The sequence below is a fragment of the Corvus brachyrhynchos genome, unplaced genomic scaffold (assembly GCF_000691975.1).
Source record: "Corvus brachyrhynchos isolate BGI_N302 unplaced genomic scaffold, ASM69197v1 scaffold70, whole genome shotgun sequence".
Classification (NCBI taxonomy): domain Eukaryota; kingdom Metazoa; phylum Chordata; class Aves; order Passeriformes; family Corvidae; genus Corvus; species Corvus brachyrhynchos.
The window spans coordinates 2,106,800-2,125,101 of record NW_008236217.1 but is presented as its reverse complement, the minus strand read 5'-3'; the positions used below and the strand labels follow the sequence as shown (position 1 = coordinate 2,125,101).

The window sequence follows — 18,302 nt, the reverse complement described above, 5'->3', positions numbered from 1 at the left end:
GAGGATGAAGTTGAACAAATATGTAGGCTAAAAATTTCTATCTCCCTTCTGCTAATTTCTTACTATTGTTTCACCCCCTTCTTCATTCCTATGGGCTTTAAAACTTAGAAACAAACCACCCCCTCCCCAGCTTTTGTTATTAAGACATCAATTTCACAGTTCATCTTGGTAATTGAGAAAGTTACAGCATGTAATTGTGATCGCATCCCTCATTAGATACTCCCCATAAAGTACTCCAAATGCTGTAAAAATAGCTATGGGTTTTAAAAGCAAAAGGGACTGTTACTACTATTTAGTTTGACTTAGCTTGCTGACTAATTAACAAAAGCATGATATAATAATAGTAAACAAAAAGCTTTCCCACACTGAGGAAGAACTGAAAATTTTGTAAAATTTTGTGTTTGTTTGCTTCAAAACATATTCTTCCTACAAATGAGAAAAAAAAATTGAGGGCACAGTTTCTGCAGAAAAAGGCTTACAAAACAACCCTGTTTCAAATCACTTTAAAAATTCTGCAGTGTTCCTAATGAATTCAAAACAGAGCCCTGGAATGCTTGTTTTAACTGGGTCAAAAAAGAATTTCCATGGTTTCAGATAGCTTCTTTTGTCACATAAGACTTTTAAATTCTGATTTAAAAGTACCAAACCAATCATTTCAACATTTACACGAAAAAATATGCTTCACTGCTTCACAAGCACTGCCTAAAGAACAGATACTGCAGTATTCTGAGATAGGTAAAGTCATAATTGTAGCTAACTCCTATATCAGGGTGAAAGAGAAGGAATTACTTCATGCCTGCAATCCCCATCTCCACTCACCCCATAAATCAAACTGTAAGTTATCTTGCATGAAAAAAAAACCCACAAAAAATAAATGCATTTTCCTCTTAAATATGTAATTTGACCTTTATCTAACTTTTAGTCATAATTTTGTTACTTATTCCACTAGTGCAATAATATACATTGGCACTGGTATTGAATGATAGCTTTTAAATTTAAATTTTATATATATTTTATTAAAATTCACTTTAAAGGATACATAAAGACAAATCTCTATTTTATGGTTTTGAAAAGATACTTAAATTTATGTTAAACAAGTATAAGATATCAAACGTCTATCGCAATTATATTCAATACAGCATTTGAAAAACAGACTCAAGATATTTAACAAGCAAATGTGACCATATCTTAACCACACATCAGAAATTATAGCACTTCCTGCCCTTCACTAGAGTCTGGTATTAATTAAATCAATCCTTCATCATAAAGCACAGACTCTTACTAATACCTTGGGTTCAAGAGCCATATTATCCTATTAAAAATTTGGTTAATAAAACCTACTCTGCAATTTCAGAGAGCATGACTCTAGGATACAGCTTGCAGGTCATGACAGAATAATAAAATTTAAGAGTCCACTATAAAAGTTTGCAATATTCAAATGCCCCTGCAAGGAGCATTATGTTCTGAAAGATTTATCAAGAAGTCCATTAAATTTTTCAAACTACATTAACCAAACCTTGCAATATTAGTTTCAGATACTATATAAAGGCTCTGTAACTGGCTCTGTGAAGGACCTATATTGGGCAGGGATGCTGGTTAAACTCAGTAAACAACCTTCTCTGTGGAAAAGTTAGGAAGTTCCTGTGCACCATGATCAGCAGCCTGTCACCTTGATAGCTGCACAAAAGCCTTCTTTTCTGCTACATCCTATGACTATCAGCTACTGGGTACGACTTGGTTACAATTTAACTTCAGTTCACTGTATTGCAGGGAGATGCAGGGATAGAGAAACAATCCCTGGTGTGCATCAGTTTATTGCACTGATAAGTTATCCCTTACCACCACCATTTCAATACCAAACATTTAATCCTGCTCAATAAAGAGTCTTTATCTAGCAGTACAATAAGTAACTGCATTCTGCTAACTCAAACTTTGTTTTTGAAAACAACCAGTTCTATTACAGTGCATGTTTGTTCTTACACTATAGTAGTGCCCATAGTGACACAATGAGACTGAGGACTCATCATGCAATCTATTAAATCCACATAATAAAACACAGATTCACTTCAGGTAATTATAGGGACTTAATTGAAAAGCGGAATTTAGTAGCTTAGTTTTGCTTGGACTCACGATGTAGTTAGTTAAGACATACATAGATTTTCCCTTCCCTGACACTGTGAAGTACCTTTTGGAGGTAATATCGCAACTCCACAGACTCCCTATATCAGCTACAGCACAAGTCCAAGACACTGCATAATACTGAAATGGTCTAAGAGAATTTTGATCAAAAAGTCAAGACAAAAATATCAAGTTCTGACATCTCAGAAATCTATTTACAGGTTTACACACACATCATCTAAAAAAGCCATTGCAAAAAAGTAATTCAATTTTATTTTAAAATAATTTCATACCACAACAGATGTATGAGATTGTTTACACCAACCTCGGACAAGGCTGCTGCCCACCCCATCACTTTGGTTTAAGGCAAGTGATAACTCTGGCAGTCCCTCCATGGAGTTAAAGAGTTGAAGCTGCCAATCCCTCCTTCTTGAAGATAAACTCATCATTGTCCTTCTGATCTTGACTACTATTCAGTTTTAAAAAGAACCTTCATGATGATGAGTTGACAGGCAATTCAGAGGCCTCCTAAAGAGCCTCTATGTCTGTATTGTTACATGAAAAAGAGAAATACAGACAGGAACCAGATGATCTGTAAGGTCCTTTCCAACCCACATGATTCTACTAGGATTCCATGAATAGAGAGAAGAAAGAAAAGAAAAAAGGGGGGGAAAAAAGAGTCTGGAACACTTCTTTACATCTCTCCATAGAGACAAGCAGAGCTTTGCCAGTCATTTTTGAGTTTTTTTCTGCTTGACTGTAACAACTGTACACATAATTAACTTTAGCAATTATAATTAACTCCTGCTATAAGTTCATTCATAACTCAGTAAGAAAAAATTCAAAGACTTTACTTGGGTAAGAAATACAGCTAAGCATTTTCTACCATTTTACTTTTTGTTGGGAAGAGAGGATTAACTTTTGCAAGTAGTACAGCTTCCAATTAGTATCATCACATTTTCTTAATGGTAGTTCTTTCAGTTACTTCTACAAAACATCAGAATCTAGAGTTTTCAGGTATTTTCAGCCTTCTTAAACTAGTAGCAGGGGTGGTAATGTAAAGATTTGGTACATCCAAATTCTACTTCTACAACCAAACATTCAGTTTCAAGTTCTGTTGCTTCAACCTGCCCCAGGTGGTGTTAGACCTGGTTTCTTTCTATCTTAGGTGGCTTAATTTATTAAATAAGTAAATAAATTTTAAGAATCTGAAGGCCCTATGAACTATTCCACCAGCTTATGGCATACACCCCTTGGCAATATTCAAACTCCACCACACGGTAACCTCTTCGTAAAAGCATTTGCCCAAACACTTTATACTCTGCTGGTTATCTATCTGGTTATCTTCTTTAAAAAAAAGCCCCAGAAAGACAATTCGTTGAAAGAAATCACAACCATTTAAGGGGAAAAGGCATCAGGACTGAAAAATAAGTCATTACATCTATTTTATTTGTAAGAAAGAGTTTGCAAGGTTCACGAGAATAAAACAACCTCAAAAGAATTGCAGTAATACTTAAAAATGGCCCACAGGCAGTTTCAGTCATAGTTACTAAAACATTTCCATTTTCAAAACTACCTACAACAGCAGAAAAAGAGTCTCTTGCTTGTTCAGACCAACAGTGGAAACTACTGCTGCTACAGCTCACCAGTTTCTGTTTATAGCCCAGCCCCAGAAATTTTGCTTTAAGTTTTTTTTGATTTCTAAATTTCCTAGAAATTGTTTCTTAACCAGCTCTCAAGCAGTTTTTTATATATATATATATAATGGCAGTTGAACTAAGACAGACACATAGGTAAAACGTAGTAAAAAAGAATCTAACAAAATCTACAGTTCAAAATAGATCTAGAAGTGCTTGAATTCCTTGATAGGATTTGGCTGATTAAGGGTATAGTGTCCTTGAGCACTGCTGTAACACCACCAGCGAGAGCAAATCAGAATGAACACCATTATTCTCCTGCTCAAATGCACACAATCCCAGCTACTGCGCTGCAGTACCACGGAATATTGGCAACAACAAGAACAAACCAACAATTCTGAAGGGACAGACCTAGCACAGAAACAAATATGACACAAGAATACTTATTCAGATCTGAAAACAATGACTAATATGTTTGTTCTAATACTGCTTTGTAATTTAAAGAACTTATGTTTTAAAGAGCAATCTTCTTTCTATCTAAATATCAGCCTGATGCCACACAAATAATTTTGATTTCTGCATCAATTTGTGCATGATTATTTAATTGCTGGAGCAAACCGAAAACAGCAGGAGCTTTGTCTCAAGTCCATTAATTCTATAGAATAATAAATGAAAGGCCTTATTCCATGATTGCTTTTGCATATACTACTATCAAGACTTTAGTAGAAGGATCCACATTAAGTAAAGGAAGACATTTATTGAGCAGAATTTTCCTCTGTAATTTCCTAATCAGTCTGTAACATTCCTTTGTAAGCACCTTCAACATTCAAATAATTTATTTTCATGCTGAAATAAATGAATGCAAGATGGTATGCAGAAAAAAAAAATCCTTGTTAATAGTTTATTGCTAATAGTTTATTCTCAGGGGGTGCACACATATTTTGTTGGTTTTCTTTTAAAATGATGGATTGAAGATTATTTGTGGGTAAGCTAACAGACAAAACAAAAATGAAGTCAAGAACTTGATTAAAGATCTCCACTTTGGCTGATGTTTTTTCAAGGGACTGCTTTGGAAATACCCTTATACACTTGAAACTAATTTTCACTTGAAGGGTACAATTCCCAAGACACTCCATGGCACTCACATCCAATCTGTGTAAACTCACTTCAGAATTTGATCCCAGCAAGGAACCAGTGCTAGTAAGCAATGCAAAGAAAAATTCCTCTTTGCTTTGTATTCATAAAACCCAGCAGACAAAGCTAAACAGAAGCTAGTCTTTCAAGAAGTGAAAATCAGCTGATTATCTCAGAAAATTAAAGACAGGCATTAATAAAATGATACATATGGATGTTTTCATGAAACTCTGGATTTTTTTTTCTAAAATTATATTTCTATTCTTGTAAATGTGTGTAAAATTTTAATGCAGCTGATTCTTTTAGAAACAAGGATGAATGTATTTTTATATCCATGCACTGGGGGAAAAATCTTAGTGGCTGAACTTGAAACCCTAGATTATGGTATTTAGGTTAAAAAACAAAAAACCCCAAAAAACCTAAAAGAACAAACCACCAGTATGTACTCTGAGAAATCAGGTTGAAATACAGAGAAGAAAAGCCTACCCAACTGCCAAAAGATCATATACTCTGTAGGATGAGACAAACTTTCAAGGGACTTATTTCAGCCTCCAGATATTTTTTCCTACATATATCAGATAGTCTGATGCATCATTTCTTAGCAGGAAACCTCTAAACCCAGCTGTGAATAAAAGCAATAATTACTGTAGCATAGATGTAAAGCTTTCTCCTGCTTTTTAACCATCATTCCCCTAGACACGTGTAATGTATGGGTCAAGGATGGATGGACCCCCAAATGTAACAGGAATATCTGTATGTCAGCTTTGAGTGTTATTTGATAATTATTACAGTTACTTGATACAAAAAAGTTCTCTCCTGATGAACTGTCACACCTGCCTTAAATGTTTATCACAGGTATGTGTTTGCTATCACTCACAGAGGCTTGATTCTATCCTATTTGGCCATGCATAGACTCTCCATGGACAGTGACATTTCTTGTCAAATGAAGGTGAAATAGATTTTAGTTCTCCAGATACTCCCCTTTTATGTCCAGAACTACTGCCTGTAAATTTCTCAGTAAACCTGATACCAGAGTACAAGAGAGACATGAACATATGGAGCAAATCCAGCAAAGGATCAAAGACAATTAAGGGCTGAGAGTATCTGAATCATAAGGAGAGGCTGAGGGCTGGGATCATTCAGCCAGGGAAAGAAAAGGCTCAGGAGGGATTTTATCAATGTGTATAAAATATCTAATGGGGTGATAAGGAAAAAAGATGACAGACTTAAGAGTTGTATCCAGTGAGAACACAGAAGGCAAGGTGCAAAACTGAAGTACAGGAAATTCCATGTAAGTAAACATAAAAACTTTTCTTACTGAAAGGATGATTGCATACTGAAATTGAAATATTGAATGGTTGAATCTCCATCCTTGGAGATATACAAAACCCAGTGAACATGTCCATGAGCAGTCTGCTCTAGCTGACCTTGCTTTGAGCAATGGGGCTCGACTCAAAAAGCTGCAGAGATCCTTTCCAACCTCAACTATTCTCTGTTTCTGTGACAAGAACCTGCAGAAGGCTAAGAGAAGCAATTGAGTAGCAAACAGGGAGATGGATTTGCACAAGTTTTAACTAGTAAGTAGCAGTGATAGGCTATCTTTTTTTCCCCAAATTTATATAATTTATCGCTTTCTGCCCTCTCCTCTTTCCCCTCATTCATTAATATATTTTACGATGTCATAGATCATATTTGTCAACTGAAATTCTCAGACTTGTCACACAACACCTACAATGGTGTTCTGTCTGCTCTGTTTAGATTATAAACATTGCAAAAAGGCAAGCTCAAAACCCTCCAGAGACTGGACAATCGAAGTCACTAATTGTATTTTTAGGGATATAAACAGGAAAATGAGCAGCTCTCTGTTTCAGTGGGAAATTGGTATTTGAGACAGAGAGACATTTCTTTTTAATATATATATACTAGAAAGGTAAAGCTAAAAAGAACTTAAAACATGCTTTTTAAAAAATTTTAGAACAGACACATAGTTTTAAAAAAAATTCATTTTTCTTAGTAATTAGTCACAGTTTTAAAAATGCTCAAAATTATAAAGAGGAGCAGCTTTTGCAGATTTTTCCCAGTGTGCTAACACTCAGTTCAAACTCCTCCTACACATAGACTTGGGTGCTATGTATCACACTGATCTGGGATTTAAACATTTTACCTCTAGAAGAAGATTTATATCAAAGACAATATAAACAGTTCATACAGTATGTATTTTTCTATCAGGGCCTATAAAATACACATTTCTACCTTCAATATAGTAGGATCAGCTCATTAGGCTCATATTCTGTAAACAGCTTGGAAATGTATACCAAACAAGTCAGTGAAAATTCATACCCAGAAGCAGATGGTGAGAATAGCAAAGCTAAGCAAAGAGAGGCTTAATTGCAAATTTCTATCCAACTAAGCAAAACGGTGGTATTCTACATTCACAGGCATTTTGTTCTGAAAGGGAGGCATCAACATGCAGGTTGAGGCAGGGGACAGCCCTTGTGTGTCATACATCAGGCCAATGACTGCTTGGAGAATTGCCACCAATTAAACAGCATTCGCATACAGTTGGCATTGACTTCACAGTGCTGCACGCTACGTAAAATTTTATTGCTTGTTGTCTTGCCAAAAGCAACACATCTAATGTTTTTTCTGTTGAATTAAAAATCAACAAGAGATTTAAAGTTGGCCTGCTACAAGAAGAGAAGTAATTAAATATACTCTGATACTGTTCTCATTTAGAATGAGCCAAATTAACACTGACTAGGCAAGGAGAGTGAGAAATAAAGTCACACTGTTACAAAGTTTTGATTTTTTCCTACTTCTCTGCCTCATGATATTAAAGATGGAGAAAAATGTATTTTGTCACCAAAAAAGGAACACTGATGAAAGTAAAACGCATCTCATTCCTGAAAACACTGACACAGTCACTGTAATGATTTTTTTTACTGTCTTTCCCTGAGCGTGAGCATATATTTCAAGTTGCAACAAGATTTCTCTGCTTTAAATGATAAACCCATTGATGGAATTCACTGTTTAATGTGAAGAAATTAGATTTCTGTAGAAAGTGAGTAGGACTTGGTACTTGGTACTTGGTACCATATATGTCCAGAACCCAGTAATTCACTATTTTCGTTAAATTTCAATAGAAGAAAAAAGTAAAACAAATATTTTTCAATAGTCAGGAATTGGAGAAATCACAAAGACAAGGTACAATTTTATAAGAAGGATTCCACATTTTTAAATTCAGCATGAACATAAAACTCTCCTATGGAAGAAAAGAAGTAACATCAGCTTTCAGAACAGCTTGGTCATGACACACTAAAGTTTACTTCCTGCCCTTTTAAAGTAATACAAAACTAAATTGTCCATTAAATTTCTTGTAGGATCTTATTTTACCTTTTGTAACAAGTCAATATGGGGTTTGGGGCTAAGATTGCTTTAAGACCCTCAATAATACTATCACCCAACATGACAGACAATATCCGTTTACTGAAGGCCTCCAATAAAAGCCATCATTTAAGCAGGAGCAGAGGAAAAAAACCCAGATACAAATGTTGCGTTGAGAAGGCTGCTGGTTACCTTCTGGGCGCTCCATCCTCGTGTGGTTGAATAATCACCACTTTTACTGTCACCGATGTGCGTAAAAGGTCGATCATTTGCTCGTGAGTCAGAGTTGCCACAGCCACTTTGCAGATCTCAACCAGGCGGCTCCCTTGCCGTAGGCCTGCTTTCCATGCAAAACCAAAGGGCTCCACGTCTGCCACTATCCCTTCAAAATTCACGTGGAATCCAAGCTGGCCCAACCCATTCCTCCGCAGGGTCATTTCCGTGGTTTCACATCCTCTGGTCACTATCTAAAGAAGCACCAGATCGTTAACGTGATTGTCAGGGCACACAGACACATCTGTTTACAAACACTATAAGGTCACGTATGGCTGGATATTAAGTATCTTTAATACACTAAAATGAAATTATTTTAACATTTATGTTTGAATGAAGGTTTCTACATAAAACAAAAGGAATAAAAAATTTCATGACGCTAAAAATATTTCAAAATACAAAACAACCCTGTCAATTACTTACTCAGTATTAAACAGTATTAAACACGAGCTATAACATGAGCCAAATTGAGTGAAGTGCTTCAGTTCTAGCAGCTTGTTTTCCTCAGGAAAATAGCAATGAAGAAAGTATTAATTTATTTTGCTTCATAGGCAGATTAACTACCATCATCTCCAGATGAGGATATTACTAAAATGGGATGAGAGTTTTCTTGTCACTGGAAAACTTAGAATACAAAAAAATTACTTTCCTCATATTCAATGAAAAGTAGTTTTGTTTTTATACAGAGTAACCAAAACCCCTCAAATTCAGATTTTGCTAAGCAGGTTCATTTCTATAGACTGTGAAACAAGTTCTCAACAGTTTTTTCATGTAAAACATGATCATACAACAAGTAAGCTGGGATACTGCACCACACGCAGAAGACAAAATTCAAGCCTGTATTACAAGGAAGTTTGAGAGTTACCCCAGCCTTCCCTTTTGTCGGTGTCACAAAGCCAGTATGTACTTAGCTTCATTAGGACAATTAGAACACAATCTTAACCACTATGCAACATTATCAAAGATCTTTGTAGTGCATATGAAAGATCTTTGTAGTGCATATCAAAGATCTCCCACAAACACTCCACCAAGGCAAATACCTGCCTTTTAGAGATGCATATGTTACAATACAGATCAAGGGATCTTCCCAAGGTCATGCTACACTAAGAGCAGTTCCATGGCACACCATACCTTGTTCCACAAAGGTGTTCATGCTGTTTATGGCTGGGTTTAGTGTGCATCACAAAAACACACAGTTTGAGCATTTAGTTACCCATTTTGGGCATTTAATTAAAGGAGCTTAAGATAGGAGGCTAGTGTCCTTTACTGTCAGCTGTGCCAGATAAATCTCTGCAAAGGTTGTTTTATAGCTTTATTCAGGAGGCTATTTTGGAAAAGTCACTCTTGCTCTCCATTGCCAGCTTGAGCCAGAATCCAGGCAGGCTAGCTTACTAGTTTATAGTGTGCTTGCCACAGCAGAATGGCTTAACCTGATTCAGGGCTGCATGATGAGGGAGCAGGACTGTACAGCTCATGAGATGTTGCACTGTGGCGGGGTACAGCTGTCACAAAACCACTCCTTCCAGCACCCGAGTCAGAGGCAGTTGACTCGATGAGGTTTCACAGAAGGTTTAAACTGACACAAGACACCACTGCCCCTGTGCTGTCCCCTGTATTGCAATAGCACTTGTGCAGCCATGCAGACAGAGCAGGATAAGGTACAGCTGAAAAATCAGGGTGCTTTTCAAAACAGTGTTCCAAAGAGGTGGCAGGCAAGGAAGGGATGGGACTGTCTCCTTCACTGGTAATAATTACAAAAGCATGCCTCCATCACTGACAAAGGAACTTCACACATAGCAAAGCATACTTTTGTAGCTTCCTTTTTTGCACTTTTCCTGTTTAGATTGATCTGTTGCCCACAATTATTATAGAGTCAGGGATGAAAGTCCTAATATTTACTCCCTTTCCAATCCAATGGCTGACTGGAAATACTTTCTAGTCTTTGTGCCTGCAACTTGGTCATGCCTGCAACTTGGTCATGACTGAATGTCACAAGATTTGGTACCTTAGTAAGTTTCAAAGTGCTGTTTTCTTTACAGAATACTTCTATATGGGTATCTGTCACTCAGCAGAAAGAATTAGGATTTGCACACATGAGACCCAAGTTCCACAAACCTATGAGTTATTTTAACTTTGCTGATCTGAGGAAGCTGGTGTATGCTCATGCTTTTAACCTGTGAGGTAATGAAATACAACTAGCCCTCATTCATTAAGGGATAATCTTCTGTGAACTGTGAAATACTGAAGATACTGCAAGGATCTGATATTCTGAGAATTATTGCTTGGAAAATTTAGGTGAGTTGAACTGCAGAACTTTCATTCATAATCTTTCCAGTTACTTCTCCAGATGTAGGTTTCAAAACTACAATGTGAAAGTCATTCTTGAGATGTCCAAAATGTACTCTGGAGGCCTTGTTTACAAAGTCAGGTTCTGGGTTTTCATAACAAAAACAAAGCACCTGTTTCCTTTGTCATTTTTCTGCTCTGAGGTTTTGGTATATTTTAGAAACTTTCCTTTTTAAATAGAACTTTCCACTGTGTTTATAACTGTGCATATAGCATACTGAAAACTTTAACATATTGTTAACCTAGCTCTTTTATTTTCAACCCTTCAGTCATGACTAAATTTCAATAAGACTTTCATAATTTGTGAACTAGATAAGTGAAAAGGAAATTTTCAGCTCTTTGTTAGCTATACTTCTGTCACAAATTTTTAAAATACACATTTAGTCATGCAGTGAAAAGAACATGCTATTACAGTCTTCAGCCCAGCTGAGGGATGGAATTTTATCCTTATTAAGCTACATAATACTCTTTTTTGGGGGCTGACACCTCTTTATCATTATGTCACAATTATAGAATACTGCAAAATGAATGCACCAGCAAAGTGTATGGATTTCCCCAACTCAAAGCACTCAAAATCTCTTCTTCAAGTTAGTTAAATATTTAAAAGTTAAAAGATAAGAAAGATAAAGATTCCTGCCAAAGACTCATCTATTCCCAGTGGGAAGTATTGCAGGAGATCTAGTCTTCCCCAAGTGTATATTCCTAAAAGGTAACACTGCATATTACATAATAATGTCACATTAAACACAGTGCTGCTCCACTTCGAAACATGGCATTCTGCTGACTCGGTTGCAGCTTCACTGATCTTGTGACCACAAATGAACTAAGAGCTGGATTCTCTAAATGTACTTAAAACAGATAAAGTTAAAAGACAGAGATCCTCTAAGTGCCACGAAGAAGGTGAAGAGGTTTTTTTAATATACGGGATACTAAGGAAATTTTGTCAACTCAGATTCTCGTCTAAAGATCCATTCAGTGTTCCCATTTCATCTTTTATCACTCTGCCATTCTCTGTTATCCTAAAGCTCAAAACCACTGCTTTTCCTGCCCTCCAACACAACCCTCCAAGTTAATCTATAGTTTGCTGCTCTTTCTACTTTCTATAACTAGATATTCTCCCCACAAATACAAATTTGTCTAGACTGACAAGTCACAGCTCTCTTTTCAGTCCTGGAACAATTGTTTCAGTTCAAACTAAAATCATGCTGTCAGCTAGCTTTTTACAACTTTTCTTAATCTGGATATTCAGATAGGTGTCCTTTTTACCTGCATGATTTAAGTCCAGGCAATAAAGTCTAGTAATTTCTTTGACAATTTCATTTAGTAATTACAATGTTCTGCTCACTGGTTTTAGGAAATGCTTTAACTCATGACTGAAAAGGGTTAATCATCTGGCCACTGAAGATTGATATTACAATGGAGTTTGAGCTTTCATGTTTAGCATCTGCTGGCACATGTGGTTGTTAACCTTAGATGTGTTCTGAGACACTTGTAAGGTTTTTAAAGTATGCGCATAAAGTGTGGCATCAGAGTTTTAAATAATTTTTAGTGGTTCTAATGTATACATACAAATGTATGTAAGGACTGTAGAAAGCATTCAATGTTATAAAACAACCAGAAAATAATATCAATATCCAGCTTTCAAAAGAGAGGAAGAAGCAGTGGAAAAGGAGAAAAAGATGAGGCAAGAAACAGGGACAAAAATTGTTCTAAAATAAATAGTTAACTCTTTTAATTAGAGTGAAGGTTGGATAGGTGGCAGGGATAAAGAAGGCAGTCAGAGTTCATTGGAATAGATACTTGAAGATAATATTCAGGTAAATTTCATAATATCTGACGCAAACTTTTAGGCTTGAAACCAATTTCTCATTATTTAACCCCAAATCTGACTACAAAAAGAGAAAATCTTCAAGTAAACATAGATAAACTTTTAATTTTGTGTTTTTAATTACCAAATCTTAAAGATCCGTCTTCGGCAACATGCACTATTTCCATGTTTTGCAAAACCGAGTAAGCGAAAAACAGCAGAAAAAATTGTCACTGATGACAGGAGCAGTTTTCACTAGAACTTTAAATCTTGTTTTCCATTTGTGTTAGGAAATTTATATTGTTCGGTTAACAAGACCTAATGGGAGCACTATTTTCTAGAAGGGAAATATCTGTCTAAGGAACGTGAAACTGAAGGCTTCAATTGAAAAGGATAATATAGCAGTGGCAAGAAGAGTTTAAAGACAATCACCTCTTGAAACAGTAATTGTACTTTGGAAGAAAGTTATTATTTAGGCAACGATATTGAGCAATGCTAAATGTGACTGCAGTACTAGAGAGGCCCTAAATCATCAGCTGCAATCCATCTGTTCCAGCGTGAAAACTGTAAGCAGAGGGATTTCTTTTCAGTGCTGAGCTTTCTAGTAGAAGAGAACCCTAAGACGATCTAAATCACTTAAATTAAGATCAAAGAGTGAACTGCAACCACTACATGCATCAGCACTTTTGCTTTGGAGCTCCTGTCATTTCATCTGTACTGACTGCATGACAGTAGTACTGACAGGGTCATCAAGTGCCTGAAAAACTTTATCCAGTCAGCTGTTAAAACTGGCATTACTTGGTCTGGTTTCCTTTACTTCCTGCACTTTCTCAGTACAGAGGAATAAATCAGCAGAATCACTTACAAAATATTTTCCACTAATGTTCTCACGCATTATTACAAAAAGTCAAAGTACATTTTACACATTAAGATTTTATTTATTTTTTAATTAATGATATTTCTACCTACAAGGGTGTGATTTGAGAACAGGCTACAGCAAGAGGTGGCAAAAGCTTTTCAGTCCTGATTTCAACTCTGGGACCATCCATGGCCTTGGGCAAGTAATCAGATTAATGGTATCTGAATCCTTACCCCTGAAAAACAGGTTGATAACATTTACCTCACATGCTGTTTTGAAGATTACTATTTGTAATGCCCTCTGAAGACTGAAAACACTCCTGAACTATAAACATAGAACATTTTTAATTATATCTCAAAGGAGATGTAGACAAATAACTGTTCATAAAAAAAACTAGAATTCCAGTTTAGAAACTGTACTTACTTCAAGTCTTTGAACAATTTCTCTGATGTCTTCAGTACAATTATCTGCTACAGACAGAAGAATACATTCTCCTCTTTCATAAAATATTTTGATGCTCATTAATCCAGATGTCCATCCAATAACATCTCTGCAGGAGCAGTTAAACACAACATTTTTTGATTCCTTTTCAATCAACATGATAAACTCATTGGAGATTCCAAGGAGACATTCAATGTCAGCAGACTGGCCAAAATCTCGGGCAATCACATTCCACATAATTGCTCCAACACTGAATAGATGTGCATCTTTCCTTGGTTTCACTTTTTCCTTCTTTTTTGCCCCTAAAGTAATAAAGCTGAACTTGGCTGAAGTATCCACTGTAGCTGTGGTAACAAAGTTTTCTGCCAGATCTTTTAAGTACTCTTGACGTGTCCTTGTGGCCATGGCTCGAAATTTTTCCGACTTATGTGCCGCATTTTCAGCATTAATAACTTTGGCTAAAAGGAAGTCCCTAAAGACTGCAGACTTGGGGAAAGTTACTCCTTTGGGAATGGGTGGACCAAATGAGGGAACATCTTTTGATCGTGAAACACCAACACTGGAAATAGAAAAAACAAAACAAAAAACCACAACAAAATTATTAATTCCCTAGGAAAAAAAAAATCAGATGATAAGCAGAACTATGATCTCTGCAATCCATTTACACAATTGAGTACAGCTTTGACATGCCAATTTTGCAGACATTTCAGACACATCAAAGAAAACTGATTGGGTTGTCTGTTTTGAAAAGGCTTTCTTCTTTTAAATATATAAAGGACATTATGAATGTATCTTATTAAAACAAAAAATATCAAAGACAACTTCTTAGGATGTCAATGTCTCCCTTCCTTAATGGAATAAATATAAAAAGGCATTGTGAGAAATAAATGAGAGAAGTATTTTTAAAAATTATTTTTATGTAAGTCTATAATTTTCAGCTGTCACTCAGTTGCATCATCTTAAAACTAAGAAATTTATAAATAGAAACAGAATTAATTTTTATCCTCAAATCTTTTTCTACAATGAAGTGTGAATTCAGTGAAAAAATATTGGTGTCAAATGTGACTATAATGGAGCATTCTCCACCTGTTTAAGCTGCCTACTCTATGTTCATAAAATTGGAAGACACTTGCAATTCTTGATCTAGACAGTTCACAGCAAAATGTAAGAGAATAGGAATATTTCCTAATTGATACAATTATACCTCTAATTGAGATATACGTAACACATTTCAACAGAAAAATATTTCAAAATACTGTACACAGTACATAAAACTACTATTTGTTTGACTGAAATACAGTCACATTTGGGATGACAGATATAGTTTAATAGTAAGAAAAATATAACTTAGGAAATGTATGTATTAATCAACACAAAACACTTACCAAAACAAACTCACGTTCTAAAATACAGTTTAAGATCTAGTAGGTAGCTAAAAGATAGTAATATGACCCACTCTCATGATGTATTTTAATTTCATTCTGTACAATGAATAAATAACATTTATGCATAAACTTGCGTCATAATGTTTCATGTCTTTATCACTATTTGCACAAATCCCAACTAATTCACAACTGTGTTTCCACCTTGGTTATCTGGCTAAAATTCATGATGCAGTGACTTCAATGTGAGAGTTAAAATCATCTGAAATTTATAATGGTTTTCCATACTCCAAAAGTCCTCATGCATGTGCTTAAAGGCTATGACTCATCCTGGTGTCATATTGTCATACTCAGGGATTCATACAGGTCAATGGCCTTCTGAAATACTTTAAATTACTTTCTTCAAGAAAAGGAAACGCGCAATACAAATTCTAAATTAATTTTATTGGTCTGTCTGCAAATCTTATTTTTATTAACTTGTTATATCCACATTTTGTGGCCATAAATCAGCAACATGGAGTTCTGCAAATTGCAGATCCATAACTCTAGATGTGTGCAAGGGAGACACTCGGGTTTCAAATTCACAGGAACTGCAGCAGAAATTTTAAAATTGTGCACATAATATCTATAAGAAACACAAAACAGCGAGAAAACACAGTTCCATTGTAGTCTCAGTAACAAACTTAAATAGTTATAAGGCTATACTCACCTATAACACACATTTTCAGTGCAAGGATTATGCACTTTGACTATGACAAATACATGTTGAAAGTGGGAACGAATATTTTTTGGAGTAAAAGGAAGTGCTCCTGGCTCTTGGAAGACAATCGTAACTATGTCATTTCCTATATGCCTTTTCCTTAGCAGCTAGACAAGAAACATGCATTGAAAAATTAGTTAATTTTTTAAAAAATCACAATTTCATCATCTTAGAAAAAACCCAAACAAGTGAAACCAATAAAAATAAAGCATAATTTTTCAGAAATAAGTTTTATTGTATCATGGATAACAACATATAAAGGATATCAGAACTGCAAAAATATAGAGAAAAGAAATTGGGCTAAGTTCACAAAAACACTAGTGAATTCTCTCACACCCCCACACTAGTTCTCCATAGTTTCTGCTCATTTCAATTTTATTCTATGAGAAAAATGTATTTCTCTTATTCTTACCAATGCATCACTTCAGTAATAAAAAAGCGTTGCATCACTTGACATTTCTCACTATCCAGAAAACTGTACATCAGTCCCCTCTTTACAGTGTAATGTTTGTCTGTACATTAAAAATATGCTTCTATGTCTTAATAAAACTTTATTTTCCGGGTTGCAATACTATTAAATATTGCCCTTAATATTATGATCTTATTTTAAAAAAACCTATTATCATGAATACCCATCACAAATGTTAACAACTGCATGCTTGAGGAACAGAGCCAAGACTCACAGAGAAACAACAGCTATTGGGAAGTCTTTAATTAAAAACTTATTCTTGTAATCAGTAGCTTTTATCATCAAAATATATTTAAGAACTAATTTAAAGTACTAAATCATTTTTATAGGCTAAAATTTAGTAAGAATTACAGACTATATCTGTCAATAAGGGATACTACTCTTTCTCCTAAAAAAACTCAACAAAATGACACAGTAAAATGAAGTTCACTTTCCTTATGGAAGTATATTGTCACTTTCAAATTTTGTATATTAACAGACAAAAAAAAGTAGTCTACTATGTGCTACATTTAAAATATTTACCCAAAATCTGCCAAAGATCTTGAATTGTCAATAGCACACAAACACTTTAAGTGTACCTTAGCTCATGTGTAACTAAAAAGGATATAAGAATAAATTTATTTGAAAACTTTATGAGAGAGCAAGTAAAAATTTCTCTATCAAGGTGATTTCATGGAACAGAATCTTTCTAATAAGGGTATTTTGCTGCATTTTCCCAGTTCCACTAAAAGTTAGTATTTCAGCTACCAACAATAAAAAGCAAAGTTGCACATGCTAAAGCCTGGAACCCATAAGTATGTTTCATTATAGCTCTTAAAATAACATAAAGGATGATATTCTGAAGGTAGTAAGAAGGGCCAAAGCCACAATTTTAAAACACTCAGTATATCCATATTAATTTAAACATAAACAATATCTCAAGTACAGGTAAAGAAATAAGACTTCTTATGAAACTTTACAACAGACAAAGGAACAGAAAACAGTATTCGGTAAGCCCTGTGGCTCAGTCAAGTTTTCAGGTTTTTAAGACTAAAATGAAAATAACTGGTTATTTTAGCCATTTAAGATATACAACCTGTAGCATATAGAAGCACACTACGAGGAACTGATCACAGAATTGTGTCAGGGATACTTTAATTTGCTTATCTAGTGAGCCATACAATTAGATCATAGTAGGGCAGCACAAGTTAATGTTTGGAAATTATTACTACCTCACAGGTTGGAATTTACAACTGAGTTAAATTTGTAAGCAACCTTCCAATTATGAAGTACAAGGTGATTAATTTCTGCCCTTGTTATACCACTCAATTACTCTTTCTGGCTATAGTGGTATATGCCTAGACATTTCTACAGAGCAGATTATAAAAATGAGAATGCAATCCTCTTTAAAGTTATATTTATTTCTCAAGACAATCACTGTTTTCAAGAATATTTTCTGCTTTTGTAGACCCCTTTAGGAGGTTCTACTTGCCATCATACATAGCTTAAGCAAGAATAACATTCATTTAATTGGAGGTAAGCTTTAGAAGTGTTTGAAATGTTACTAGCAAACAACTTTTCAAAAGTATGGCAGTTCCCATATCCTATCCCTAGGATATTTTTCAAGAGTGGAAACCTCTACAAGGCACAAAAACAGAAATAGGAAGACAGGTCATTATTTTTAAGAACCTTACCAAGATTGTAGAGATCTTA

At 35.1% G+C, this 18,302-nt stretch overlaps 1 protein-coding gene across 6 annotated transcripts in view; it reads right to left on the bottom strand.

Annotated features, from left to right (window-relative positions):
- The window catches only part of SIPA1L2 (signal induced proliferation associated 1 like 2), a 99,422-nt gene that overhangs the window by 33,812 nt on the left and 47,308 nt on the right, over positions 1-18,302 (bottom strand). For all 6 annotated transcript variants that reach the window (XM_017745328.1, XM_017745331.1, XM_017745346.1 and 3 more), the window contains 3 exons: positions 16,091-16,248; positions 13,982-14,558; positions 8,466-8,740 (listed from right to left, as the gene is read on the bottom strand). In XM_017745328.1, the coding sequence (XP_017600817.1) occupies positions 8,466-8,740; positions 13,982-14,558; positions 16,091-16,248 (1,010 nt within the window). The remainder of the gene's footprint in view (positions 1-8,465; positions 8,741-13,981; positions 14,559-16,090; positions 16,249-18,302) is intronic.